At 28.3% G+C, this 14,871-nt stretch overlaps 3 protein-coding genes across 3 annotated transcripts; 2 read left to right on the top strand and 1 right to left on the bottom strand.

Annotated features, from left to right (window-relative positions):
* Window positions 1-249: 249 nt before the first annotated feature.
* PGO_102030 (stearoyl-CoA desaturase (acyl-CoA desaturase, faty acid desaturase)) lies at window positions 250-3,276 on the top strand (the record flags this gene model as incomplete). Its single annotated transcript, XM_028688233.1, has 2 exons — window positions 250-1,299; window positions 1,510-3,276. The coding sequence occupies 2 exons, from the start codon at window positions 250-252 to the stop codon at window positions 3,274-3,276; spliced, it is 2,817 nt and encodes a 938-aa protein (XP_028544034.1).
* A 956-nt stretch (window positions 3,277-4,232) lies between these two features.
* Window positions 4,233-8,702, bottom strand: PGO_102020 (hypothetical protein, conserved; the record flags this gene model as incomplete). The annotated part of the gene is made up of 2 exons (XM_028688232.1): window positions 4,233-8,226; window positions 8,653-8,702. The coding sequence occupies 2 exons, from the start codon at window positions 8,700-8,702 to the stop codon at window positions 4,233-4,235; spliced, it is 4,044 nt and encodes a 1,347-aa protein (XP_028544033.1).
* Window positions 8,703-12,096: 3,394 nt separating this feature from the next.
* On the top strand, window positions 12,097-13,953 carry PGO_102010 (hypothetical protein, conserved; the record flags this gene model as incomplete). Its single annotated transcript, XM_028688231.1, has 1 exon — window positions 12,097-13,953. The coding sequence occupies one exon, from the start codon at window positions 12,097-12,099 to the stop codon at window positions 13,951-13,953; it is 1,857 nt and encodes a 618-aa protein (XP_028544032.1).
* Between the last annotated feature and the right edge of the window lie 918 nt (window positions 13,954-14,871).

Here is a 14,871-nt window from a genome sequence, read left to right as displayed (position 1 = left end):
TAGATATATATAAACGTTTACTACAAAAAGGATAAACAAAAAAAAAAAAAAAAAAAAAAATTATGCATTACTTCTCTTTAATAAAATAACGAGTGTACACATTTACACATAAATGTACACAACACAGTTAAGTGTAACATTATATTTTTAAATTGTGAAAATTGTCCAGGCTGAAAAATATATTGAAAGGAATCCATGTGCTACACGACGAAGAACAAAACAACAAATTTTATTGAAATTGCAGAAAGTATGTTAGAGGTATTTCGCGAAGGGCATTTGAATATTGAACATGTAGGAGTCATTTATATAACATACGTAGTTTTTTTGGTTTCCTGTTATTTTTTGAGAAAATGTTTCACCGATAAATTCCTGCACTTTATAAAAATTTTAAAAAACCTTTTGGTTACTGTGATATCCTTATTAAGTTTGAAATACTTAGACCTAAATATATCACTAGGAATTAATTTCCTTCATGTGTACAACATTTTACAGCTGTGTAGTTTTTTAGAATTCATTCACGCAAAAAATGACAAACAAAATGAAAAGTCTGAAATTGAAGAAAACAAAATAGTCCACAGATATGAAATTAGCAAAGAAAATGAAAAAGAATACAGAAATGAATACGAATTAATAGGAGATACATCGAAACATTTGGGAAAATTGGCAAATAAAATTTTAAATAACAAAGAAAGTATAAAGGAAAATGAAGGAATATTAAAAGAAAAAGAAACTATAGACGAAATTCAGAAAAAAGAAAAAGAAGAAGAGGAATATATGAAAAAAAAAATTTCACTTGATTCTCAGAAAAAAAAAGATAAATCCAAATTAAACATCTCCTGGATTTATGCTTTTTTTTCACAAACATTTTACACATTCTTCTATTTTTTTTTCTGGAAGTTTAATCACAACATTATGTTCATAAAGATGTATTTAACACTGCAGTTGAGTAAAAGCCTGATTTCGTTAGCAACCAATTTTTATCAAAACAATTCAAATATAAAGTTATTTAAAAGAATTACCCACGCAATTAGCATTGTTCATATGATCTCGTTAAGCCTATTTTTTACAAAATTGTTATACTCCACGGATAATAACTCAAAATTAATTCAGAAATTTGCAGTCTTTTCTATCATATTCCATGTATATTATGCATACATAGCTTTCGTTAATTATATATATACATATCATAAGCAGTTCAGATCTTCTTTATTTTCTTTCATTTTGTTTTTTCATATATTTGGTATAATTGGCGTGATTAAATTGTATTACCATCAGTATGGGAGGTCCTTGCTTGCTCAGGTTAGCTTATTACGTATTCATGTGCAACTTTTTTTTTTTTTTTTTTTTCCTTCATTTCGTATTAGTTTATTTTCTTTTTCAAAATGATACAATTCACCTTATCCATTTCGAGAGCAATGGTTTACATTTACTCCGCTTCAGTTCCCTCATTGACAATTTCCCTCTCTCATTCCTTTGCATGCCATCACCACCACCCCCAAATTTTCGCAGTGTATAATATTTTACTTGATAAACGGATTTGGAATAACATTCGGTGCACATCGCCTGTGGTCACATCGAGCATTTAAAGCAAGTACCTTTGTACAAGTTTTATTCCTAATTTTGAATAGCTTTGCAAATCAAGGCAGTGTAATAACGTGGTCCCGAAACCACCGTTTACACCATAAATATAGTGATACAAAGTATGACCCACATAATATAAGATACGGTTTTTTTTATAGTCATGTTGGATGGTTATTATACCAGAAGACAAAATATGTGAAAGAAAAGGAGAAAGAAATATATATTGATGATTTATTACAGAACCCGCTTCTTCTGTTACAACATAAATTGGATCCATATTTTAACATATTCATTTGCTTTATTATACCTGGAATATATTCGTATTTTATGTACAACAATTTTTGGGATGGATTTTTCATTTTAGGAGCATTAAGGTGGATTATCACATTACATGCAACATGGTCGATTAACAGTGCTTCTCATTCATTTGGACATAGACCTTATAACAATGATATAAAGGCATCAAACAACATTTTTACCTCAATTGTAGCACTAGGAGAAGGATGTCACAATTATCATCATGTTTTTCCATATTGTTATGCTATGAACGAAAATTTTTATATTCTTAGTATAAACCCAACTAAATATGTTATTCAATTTTTTTATCGCTTGGGATTAGTATGGGATTTAAAATGTGCACAAAATATTTGCAAAGAAGTTCGACTAAAGGAAGCGCTAAAATTAGAGAAGAAAAATAAATTATTAAGTGAAAATATTAAAAATGAAATAATGAAAAAAGAAGACACGAGCTACATAATAGATTTAATGAATTCTATCACAGCACTTTGTAATGATTATATAAACATCTCGATGTTTAGATATATTATGTATTTATTAAGAGATTTTATAATAATTATTACGATTTTTCTAATTCATATATGGTATTGCTATAACAAATATGGAAATGGAACATTATTTTCAAAAATGTCTAAAAATTTTGAAGCCATAGAAATAGAAAGCAATAAACTAATTTCGATTGCATCATTTGTATTTTTTCACATTATATTATATTCTCTGCCTATGGGAACCATGTTTGCAAGTCTGTACTCCTTGGTTTATGAATGCAAAAGAGGATTACTATTTAAAAATTCATTTTTAAATAATTTTTTTGGAAGTATCATTTCGTCCCTTATTCTTTTACCATATACATCAGAAAAACTAAGAAAGTCCTTGTTGATATCATTGAACGAAGATTTTCTGAAAGTTTTAAAGGGACCTATATATTTTGATTTTTATTCATTCATATTTACCATATTTTTAGCATTATATGGAGTAACTATCTACATATTTGGATATTTTTACTTTTTAATATTCTTTATAGCACCATATGTAATTTTTAACATATGGCTATTAATTTATATTTATTTGCTAAATAATCCTCCATTTTTTACTGTGGATATGAATGCGAAGGACGTCGACATAAGTGTCTTAAATTATGTAGCTTTCCAATTCTTACTTGAGTGGAAAAAAAATAATTCCATTTATCAGAGTAAGAAAAGGTTGTATAAAATGATTTTTTTCTTCATAAATTTTATACACCATCACTTATGCTATACACATGTTGTAGAATTCATCAATTCGAAAATTCCAAGTTATCGAACAAAGGAAATATATAAGCAGTTTGACAAAACATTGGATCAATATCATTCCTTGCGCAATGATAAAATTGTTGAAATTCTGAAGGAGTTTTTATGAAACCAAATGAAAGACTAAAATTATAAGGATGGACTTTGCAACGAATTTTACAAATGAATTTTGTAGACTTAACAAATAGTTTGAAATATTGTGCGTAATATGAGGGTATAGTAGTTTTATACCTATGTATCTATAGCAATTTTTTTTTTTTTCCCCTCCCCCCTTTCTTTACAAGTTATAACATACATTTGCAAATTAAAAAAAAAATAAAAAAATGTGTGAACAATTTTCATGGAAGAATGAATTATTTTATTTTTATCTATTTAAGTCTACATAAAAAATAGAATTAATAAATGATCAAAAAGGACACGAAAAAAAGAAAAAAAAGTGTATACTCACAAAATTGGGATGTATTTTTTTTTTTTTTTTTTTTTTTTTTTTTTTTTTTTTTGTCCTGATAATGAAACCATTTTAAGGGACAAAACGCGGAACGAGAAGATCATCATGTTAATGTATAATATATAAATGTCTATGATTTGTGGGAAATTTTTTTTTACGTACTTTTTCATTTCATGCTTCTTTTTTTTTTTTTTCCATTTCTATTCATGCTTCATTTTTTTTCCTTTTCATTTCATACCTCTTTTTTTTTCTTTTTCCATTTTTCAATATTTTTATCTTATCTCCCTGTAATGTGTTAATAACACCTTTTAAACTAATTGTTATAGTAATAAACATATGATGGTGTAGATATTGCATTTTTAAAGAAGTAATTGTGTAAAAATTACTCAAAAAAAAAAAAAAAAAAAGGCTAAGTAGTAGGTTTTTTTTTTTTTTTTTTTTTTTTTAACTGTTTGATGTGTGCACTACTTCGTGTGTGTTAACTGCATTCTGCTATTTTATAATGTGTGTTTCTCATTTTTTCCTTTATAGAATTAAGAACACACACATTCATGCATAGGGTAAAAGGCCAACTTGGACTAAATCTTCACATTAATTTCATTCGCTTCTTTTACTTCCTAAAGGTAATGACACACGGTGGAGGATAAAAAACTTCGATAATCAAAGAAGGACTGATTTATTAAAAAATGACCTCTTCCCTTCTTCATATTGGAGGTGTCTTCCTTTTTGGGCTTAAATTTACTTACTTGTTCAGGCAAAATTTCTTCCTTTTGAATTAATTTATCATAATTAAAGTGGCCATAATATATATTATCTCCTTCATATAAAATACCATGACCGTGTTTCATTCCCCTATACCAGTAACCTTCATATCTATTTATGTTATCATAAACAGATATACCATATCCATGTTTCAGACCCAAACAAAAATTTCCATCATAATTTTCTTTTGTTTTGTTCTTGTCACATATTATACTTAATCCTTCTCTATGTGGAATAAGAAGAATATTTTTTTCCATTAAATATTCAACAACATCTTTATTTTTTCCTAACTTTTTTTCGATATTGTATATCCAATACTTGTCTAATATTTCGAAATAAGTTCGTAATATTTTTCTTTCTTTTGCTTTTAAAGCATTTTCCAGCTTTTCATTTAACATTTTTTTTTTCCCATGTTCTGTCAAGTCAAGGTTTGGATCTTCATCTTGGGAAAAATATTTCACTTTGTTGTCTACATTTTCTACTGAAGTTGAAATTGTATTTCTGACACTACATTTTAACTTTGCACTTCCTACGCTTTGAGTGTCTAAATTTTGACCTTCTGAATTGTTTTTTTCACAGTAAGTAAAAAGAACATTCCTTTGATGCATAGTTGGATCAGTGTTGTTCTCATTGCTAATGTTTGCAAATCCCTTTTCTACGTCCTCTAAAATTGGTACTGGAGGAGGTTTCTTCCCACAGTGATTAATAAGACCAATTTTAGTTTCGATTAATCTTTTCATTTCGAAAAGCTGCTGATTTATCTTTTCACATATGGTATATTGATCATTCCACAAATTTTGACATTTGCTGTTAACCTTTTCCCAAGCATGGGAAAAGATATAGATTTTCCCTATATACTTGTCTTTGTTTGGAAAAAGTATATGAAACTTTTTCCTTAAGACAGGTTGATCATTACTCCATTTTCCTTCTATACAGAAAACACCATTAGACATTGAATTCTGATTTATTGTTAAAAATCCATTTCCATTTTTTTTCCCTTGAACAAAATATCCCTCAAATACAGTATTATTGTTGTAAGATAAGAAACCATATCCATGTGGTAAAAAGTTTTTAATTTCTCCTGTATAAATAAGACCATTTTTATGTAATATTTTTCCTTTCCCTATTAAGTTATTATTTTTAAAAATACCTATATATGTATTTTTATTAAATATAAGCTTTCCATTTCCATTAAATGAGCCATTTAAAAATTCTCCTTCATACTGGTTTAATAAATTATCAACAAATAATCCATTTCCGCTAAATAAATTATTTTTAAAATTTCCAAAATATTTAAATTTGTTATTATATAACAGATGCCCTGATCCATTTATCTGATCATTTTCCCACTCCCCTTGAAACGTTATGTTGTGCATATTATACACAAATTTCCCCAACCCTTCTTTGCAATTTTTTAAAATTGAAAAAGTCCCTTCATATACGTAACCTTTTAATGATATTAATAAAACATCTTTTAAATTCTTTTCTATATTTCTTTCACTTTCTACATGATCCCTTTTTTCAATTATTAATAAATCATCCACAAACTTATAATCTTCCATTTTTTCCTTATCAAACAGGACGTTATTTTCTTCTGCTATTTTTAAAAATTTATTTATTTTAAAATCCTTTTCGATAAAATAATTATAATTTCTTGTTTTTTGCCAAATTTCAAGAAAATAATTATTATAATTCAATTCATATTCTTCTCTCAATTCTTTTTTCCCTTCTTCAAAATGTTCTTTGCTTAATAAAAAAAAATTCTTAAAATAAATGTGAAAGTGGTTCCTCAAATCAGAAATGTACTTTTCTTGCACTTTATCATTCTCTCTGTTGTCTTTCAAGCTACTAATTTTTTTTCTTTCTATATTTTCATTATTTTCGATGCAATCCAATGGTTCCATTTTTTTATTATAGTTTATCGATTTTGAGTCTATGATACATATGTCATCTTCATCATCTATGTATGTATCTTCAACACTGGGATAATCAAATTTTCCATTTTCCAAATGACACTTTCTCTCTCCTTCATCATGACAGAAATTATTGTTCTCACCATTCTGATTACTCCTGTTACGAACGTTTTTCTCATCGTATGTCATTTCTTCCTCTAGCATATTTTCCTTTTTGATGCCCAAATTTCTCTTATTATTTTCATGCTGGAGAATATTAATTTCTACCTCCTTGTTTATACAAAATGAATTGGTCTTACCACAATGTGTCACATAACCAACGCTGTCTAAGTGCCTCTTCTCACCATTTTTATATGCACACACATGTGAATGGATAACATCATCGATTGTGTTAGAATTATTTTCCAACTTATCATCACAGTTAGGATATACACTGGAAATTGCTATACCTGTGGAATTATGAATAGATGAAGTTTTGGAAGAATTTGTCCCTGTATTCCCACTTATTATGATACCATTTTGCTTAGTCATTTCAAAAAATAAGGAAGAAAAATTAATCAAAGATTGAAAAATCGAATGAATGCTTTTCAAGTAATTATTTTCATATTTTGTTAAAGTTAAAGCATTAACTAGATTTTCACTTTTTACAATTAATTCATCTTTATCAAGGTCATATAAAAGATCTAGTTTGTTCTTCACATAATTATATACATCACTATCAGTGTTAGTTGATATTAAGTAACTTTTTTCATACGTATATTCGTTAAACAATTCAAGGTTATTTATATGAAGAAGAAGAACGTATTTTTCATGAAATAAAATTAGAGGTAACCTTAAATTTGTCCACTCTTCAAACTTTTCTTGATAACTTTTTACATTAAATCCAAAATTTATAATATCAGGAATGAAAGATAAAAATAACAATAACATCCTACATCCATTTCCTTTATTTGAACATACAATAACAATTTTTTTTTCCAATAATACTGCTTTTAAAAATATCAAGATGTTTTTCATTTTTATGTTGTTAATATTTTCTATGTCTTTAGATAAATGGACATAATAATCCATGAATCTCATTTCTTCAAATACTTTGCTTCTTATCAAATTATCGAAGAAAATTACTAATTTCTCATAGTTGTTTTTTGTTTCCCCTTTATTTTGTATATTACCTTCTGAATTTTTTCTCATATTTGTCTCTTCATATATGTTCTCATTCTTATCCATTCCGACAAAGGATTGCATAACTGGGAAAAATTTTGCATATATGAAATCAAAATGTGGGATCTGAGAAATAATAATGATTTCCTTATATCTGTTGTCTTGCAAATAATTGAATGATATCATGTAATACCTATTGCCACTAACAGAGTAAAGAATATTATATTCATGATAATTTTTGCATGATTTATAATTATAAAAGTCGCAAAGAATATTTCTCGTAGTGGTTTCTTTAAATAAATACATTCTTTCTAAGATCAATAATTTCACATCCCCTACCCAATCCCCTTTATATCGATTCCACACATTAAATGGTGTTATCATTTTCACTTTTTTTTTTTTTTTTCCCCTTTGGCTTAAGTACTCCTTTTCATGAAAATCGAATATATTGGGGTGAATAAATTCAATTTCTACATTTTCCTTTTTTGATAAAATCACCATGCAACATATGTATGGTCCACATGTAATTGGATCGAACAGAATTTCCATTTTTTCGTATTCTGCTTTTCTCTCCATATTACCTACTTGATGGGTTCTGTTATTAGAATCTTCTGATACTTCCTTTTCATTTTCTAATTCGTTGTTTTTCACAAAAAAGGATGATATGTCATCTGCATTGAATTTTATGTTCTCTACATCTTCGTCAAAATTATCTTCTATTTCATTTCCAAGTTCATAGATCGCTTTTTTTGTGCTTTCGCTTACCTTATCATCACTGAATCTGTGTGTTCGAGTTCATGGAAGAGAGGAAAGAAGAAAAGAAAAAAAAAAAATAATAATAATAATATAAAAAAAAAAAAAGGTAGAAGTTTATACAGAAGGAAATTGTGATAGGGATACATACACATAACTAGACAGAGTAATACGTATGCTACAACAATCATCACAACGTAAAAAAAAAAAAAAAAAAAACTTGTACACCATGTCTTATATGATGCATAAAAAAAAACATACATCAATGGAGCTTAAGTTTGGAAATGCTCATTCGGGTGACTAACACCGTTCATATAAAATGAACAGCTCGCATCTGTGCACATTTTCACATGTGTTAAAATCATCACAGAACATATAAACATGATAATAATAAAAATTATGACATTTTTCATTTTAAGTCCAAATGTGCAGAGCAAGAAAAACTGACCTTTTATTTTTCGGTGAGAAAATGTGTAAGCTTTCTTTGAATTTCTTCATAGATCAAAATTGAAAAAAAAAAAAAAAAAAAAAAAAAAATTTACTCATTTAATACTCATTTTTAATCTATAAATAAAACACAGAATTTTAAAAGTAACAAAAAAAGAAATAAAAATTTTTTTTTTAAGGTCTCGAGGGAAATACAAAAAGGAATGAACAGTTTTTGAAACTCCAAAATGGGGAAACTTTTCTAACAACTAGAATGGCAAGTGTTTTTTTTTGCAGCAGTGTGGATGTGGAGAGGGGGGAGAGAGATCCTTTTATAGCCCTTTAGCACAAATGGGAAAATTGCTCTTTTTTTTTTTTTTTATTTTGTTTGTACATTTGTTCATCCAGTGTGTTTTCATTTATAACATTAAGTTGCTTTTTCGTCATTCGATTTTTTCATTTAAAGAGCAAACGAAGAGAATTCACAAAAAAAGGCAATTTGTTCTTGCACTGCAAAAAAAAAAAAAAAAAAAAAAAAAAGGAAAACATAACTCCGTCCAGTTTTGTTTAGTTCAGTTCAGCGGAATGTGACGCAACGCAAAGGAATTAGTGTCCCATTAATTTTTCAAAAAATAAGAAGAAAAAAGAAGCGCTTTGTATGTGGAGCACATTCCATTCTCAACACAAGTGCCTTTTTTCAAAATTGTTGTTACTACACATAACTCCTAGATTTAATGAAAAATTAATTCATATTTATGTCCTCTTTTTTTTTTTTTATATTCGCACCTTTGTTAAATTTTAACTCTTTTGAATTATTTTCCCATTTTCTCGCAAAATTCCGTTTAAGCCTGAATATACTTGAAAGCACATACAAGCATGGCGTTGCACATAATACTCGCATATATGTCTATACTTACGCTGTATCAATTATATGCATACATATTCGCACTACTGAATTCAACAATGTGGTGTCAGAAGGAGGGTTTACTGTTGTAAAAAGGTAATATATACCCATTGATACGTTTTCACATATATGTACGGATTTGCAGTTTACAAGAGAAAAAAAAAAAAAAAAAAAACCACTTCGTCCATTTAAAGAGTTAACAAGTTCATTAGCAGAATTAATCATCACCTTATATTTGGAACAAATGAAATTTTGCTTGATATCCTGTCTTTTGTAAAAATTATTAAAATTGTTTTTTTAAGGGAATCACCACCATTGGGATAACCGAGACATTATTACGTGTAAAGTTATCTTCTTGCTTGTTCAGGAGAAAAAAAAAAAAAAAAAAAAAAAGACAAGGCGAATGAGCACATTATGGGACAGATAACATTATATGCCAATTTTCACTTTGTTGAACAAGAGGCACTTACCCATTTCTTTTTTGTAGAATTTATTTTCTTAAAAGTTGTCATATAACGAATCAATTCTGTTTGAGTTTTATACCTGTGACTAATCGTAACATACGGAGAAAAAAAAAAAAAAAAAATTCAAAAAATAAGTCAACATTATGCATACAGTGTTTACTATGAATATTGAAGAAACAAGCCGTTTGAATATTTTACAAAATTTTTTGTCTACTTCTTTTTTTGGAAATTCGTAGGTATATTTTTGCCACTTGTTCACATTTTGCTGAGATCTTACTTTTATGCATTTCTTCTCAACCATGAATGTACATAAAATGTGCATACACGAATATATCCAGATAGTTGATAAAGGAGAACAAATAGAAAAAAAAAAAAAAAAAAAAATTTTAACTTTAATTGAAAATTGTAGTATCAGACAAAAAAAAAAAAAAAAAAAGTGTACTGGCACAGAAAATAAGAACCCTCTTTTTTTTTTTTTTTTTTTTTGTCAAATGAACACATGCAAAGAACACAGAATATATTGATAGCAAAAAAAGAAAAAGGAGGGACTTTCAAATCCACTTGTTTTCTTTTATACATTAAGACACATGCACGTGCATGCAGATGCTTCTATAAATGGGTTGCATGTGTAATGAAAAAACAACATCATGGACTGATCAGGTTTATTAATCGCAAAAAAAGTAAAAAAAAAAAAAAAAAAAAAAAAAAAAAGAATTGACCTTTTATGCATTCATACTTGTTTTGGCCTATTCTCTTTAACTCTGAAGGAAGATCTCATACACACATAAAATAATCTTCTTCATAAATACAATTTAACTAAAGTTACACTCTTTACACTTAATTATAGTAACACACTCCTCATTTTGGAAAAATGTCTATGCATGAATGCAAAACGGATTTTTTTCGTTTTTGTGAAATATAACTTCATTTTTTTTTTTTTTTTTTCATGCTCTTTAAAAAGTTAACCCCTACAATTTTTGTTAAATCATATTTTTTTCGTTTTATTTCCTTTCCTTGTATTGTCAAACAATTAACACCATACAACAAATATGTATTTCACATTTTTAACACATGGGTATATGTAACTCAAAATTCTTAAATAGGAGAGAAAATTTGGCGCAAAAAATAAGAGAAAAAACGAGAGAAAGTGAGAGCAATTTTCAAAGTGTGTACTTCTACGCATTTGGAGGAACAAAAATAGAAAATTTCTTATTTCTTTTTTTACTAATACTTTCGTAAATTATCCTTGCTTAATCGTGTTATTAGATTTTTCTCCATCTGTTGCCTGTTTATGTGAATGACAAGTTAGTAGACATTTTTTGCACCAGCTTAATTATAAGTTGTTGAAGAAGAGACATACAAATTTTGTCTAACCATTTTTGTTTTTTAATTTTGAACCTGATTTTTTTTTCTCCCATCCCCCGTTTTCGCTTCTCCATTGTTCCTCATTTCAATACTCTTCCCGATTTTTCACTCTTTTCACTATTCTTTGACCACATGTTCTCTCAACTTTGATTCATTTTTTTTTTTTTAGATTCCCTTTAGAATATTAAATAGCTGGGGGTTCTCTGGATCACAACTGGCTCAGTGTGTAGGTTCAGGAAAGGAGTAAGGTAAAAAAAAAAAAAAAAAAAAAATCCAAAAGATGAAGTAGAAAATATAAAAGACACAAAATAGAAGGGGTATATAAAAATAACATACTATGAAAATAAAGAATCGTCTTCCTCGCATATCTCAACAGAGGTTCACACAAAAGTTCGTAAACATGTACCATGCAGTTGCTCCTTTTAGAAAACAAAAAAAAAAAAAAAAAAAAGCTTTACATTGACATATGTACAATACGTATATGTATATATTTTATTTTTTTCCCTCCCTTCCCTATCCCTCTAAGCAGAATATAGAATTGTCCTTTCTAGATGTCTTACTAGGAGACAAAATAGAGGTTTACCTTTTTTGTAAAAATTTTTGTGTATATGGTTCTTTTATATGAATGAATTCACCTTTATAGGCGGTAATTAATAATTCCACCACTATTACCATTTGAAAAAAAAAAAAAAAAAAAAAAAAAAAACAGAAAAAAAAAGGAAAAGAAAAAGATATGAATAATTTTAATGTCAGATGCTGTTTCTTCATTTTATTTTTTTTTCTTTTCGAAAAAGAGTTTTACAAAAACAGTGCTGCCCTTCTTCCTTATATTCCATCTCATGGGAGCAAGGAGAATAATTGTAATTTAGAATCATGTGTGTTAAATAGTGAAAAGGTTTATTATGACTCAAATTGGGATCGAATGCCTCAGGGTTTTGGCAACAGCAGAATATTAAGGGATAATGGAAATAATGAAAACGATGATGATTATATTAGAGATAATGAAGAACGTACAGGTGGAGAGAACGATGGAAAATTGTTTAGCGAAAATGTGTTTTATGAAAAAGAAGAAGAGGAATACAAGGTGGGAGAAGACGAAGGAGAAGAATATGAGGGAGGAGAAGATGAGGGAGGAGAAGATGAAGGAGAAGAACATGAGGGAGGAGAAGACGAAGGAGAAGAATATGAGGGAGGAGAAGACGGTTACCTTATGAATAGTGAGCAAAGGTACGGTTCTGGAAGTGAACTATTGGATGGTAAATTAGACACTGCCGATGGGGTCGAAAGTGATTCGGGTGCAAAACGAAAAATGAGTAAGAAGGAAGAAGAAGCGGAAGATCACAAAATAGATAAATTAATAAATGAGGAAATGAAAAAAAATGAGAAGGCGGAAGAAGGGGATATAAATAAAAGGATAGAAGCAGATGTTGTGGAGGACGAAAAAAATAGGCAAGGTAAAAGGATAAAAAAACTGAATTGTTCAAACAAGTTAAATTATATACAAGTAACAGGAAACGTGAAAAGAGAAGAGGACATTTTTGGCGTGAAAGATGAGGGAAGTTCCCAAAATGTTACTGAAATTCAATTGAAACAGAAAAGAAACAATGCAAATGTTCCAAATGAATACAATGAGAAAGTTATAAATATCAAAACAGGGGGAGAAGAACAACTTTATAAAAATATTGATCACGTGGAAAAGAGGAATAAAATAAAGAACAATGATTTGATTTTTATGGAGAAAACCCTTCATGTAGGAGGAGTAGGAGTAGGAGGAAAAAACCGTGATGAATCTACAATTCAAATTCAGGAACGAAAAAGTGAAAAAAGTGCACCTACTAAACATGATGAAAGTAGTTTCTTGCACCTTAAAATTATGAGTAACAAAATACCCCTTAATTTTGGTAATTTGTATGATGGTACCTCCTATACAAATAACTTAGAGAAAGCCATTTATAAACATTCAAATGAATCCGTTTTTGAGCCAAGCTTTAAATCTGAGACAAATATTAGAACTAGCCGTTATAAAGATAGTCCATTAAATTTTTCATCTATAAAACAGGATGAGTCTGATGATCCGTTACCTATGAATTTTAGGATAATTAATTCAGTTGTCAAAGTAACAGATGATGAATATAATAAATTAATGAACAAGAACAGTGTCAATGTATATGATCAAAATGCTTTAGTTGAATATCAATACGAGAACTTTGAGGTGAAAGAAGGAGATCAATACAATGGCGAAAATGAAATGGAAAATGAAGGAAAAAATAATGATGAACAGAATTTAAATGATGAAAACAAATATGATGAAGATGGAGATTTAGATGGTAATGAGAAATCTGATGACGAAAACAAAGATTCAGATGGACGTGCAAATTTCGACGGAACATTAGCAACGTACGCAATTGGTATTTTAATAGCTGTTATAATACTGCTATTAATTTTTGTAATTTATTATTATGATATAATAAACAAAATTAAGAGACAATTAAATGCAAAGAGAAAGAGCAATAAAACAATGGCAATTTCTAATACCAAGTCCGCTGAATTATATCTTGATGATACATATACGGAGCGTAACCATGTCTGAGAGGTGCAACATGTTCAGATTATATTCTTTTTTTTTTTTTTTTTTTGTTGTGATTATGCAACTATGAGCGAATGTCTTTACATTCGATGTTGGCACACCATGCTAACATGATCACTTGTAAACGCACACACTTTTGGGATATTTTTGCGTTTGTTTTATTTGACTGTTCATTTTATGAGCATATTTTCATCAACTGCTTGTTTTCTTTTTTTTTTTTTTTATCTTTCAATGGGTTTACCTGCATGCTTTTTTACCTACACCTACTTATCATCAGCGAATGCATGTATGCTTCGTTATTTTGTTATATTTTGTTATATTTTGTTATATTTTGCTTTGTTTTGCATATTTTGCTATATTTTGCTATATTTTGCGTTATTTTTCCTTAATTTACTTTATTTTTTTACTTATCAAAAATGTCATATAAAAATCATTAACTAGACAACCATGTAATATCCCAACAAAAAAAGAAAGTGAATTGATATCTTCTAAAACTTCTTATACCCCGACAACAACCCCCAAAAAAAAAAAAAATATATACCTTTTTTACATAATTGAAAGAGCAAATAAAAAATTGCACAAAAGTGATAAAAGCATTGCAATGAAAAAAACTTAAAATTGTTGGTCATGATATATATCTAAATATATTTTTTTTCCATCTCATATGTTACTGGATTAATATAGGGTCATACTTTTTAGTGTTGTAAAAGGTAGTGTTTCCATTGAGGTAACCATATTTATATAAGAGTCTTGACTCTTTGGGGGAGAAACAGAAAAAGAGAAGAGAAAATAATCAGACGTTGGTGTCCATTCTGTTGCAAACAGGGTTTACATGCTTCTGTTGAAAAAAGAAAAACGAAAAAAAAAAAAAAAAAAAAAAAAAAAAAGAACAGAGCCACGTAATGAGTTCCCAAAATAACT

This window comes from Plasmodium gonderi (genome assembly GCF_002157705.1).
Source record: "Plasmodium gonderi DNA, contig: Chr10, whole genome shotgun sequence".
Lineage (NCBI taxonomy): Eukaryota > Apicomplexa > Aconoidasida > Haemosporida > Plasmodiidae > Plasmodium > Plasmodium gonderi.
This window is presented reverse-complemented; position numbering and strand designations above follow the sequence as displayed.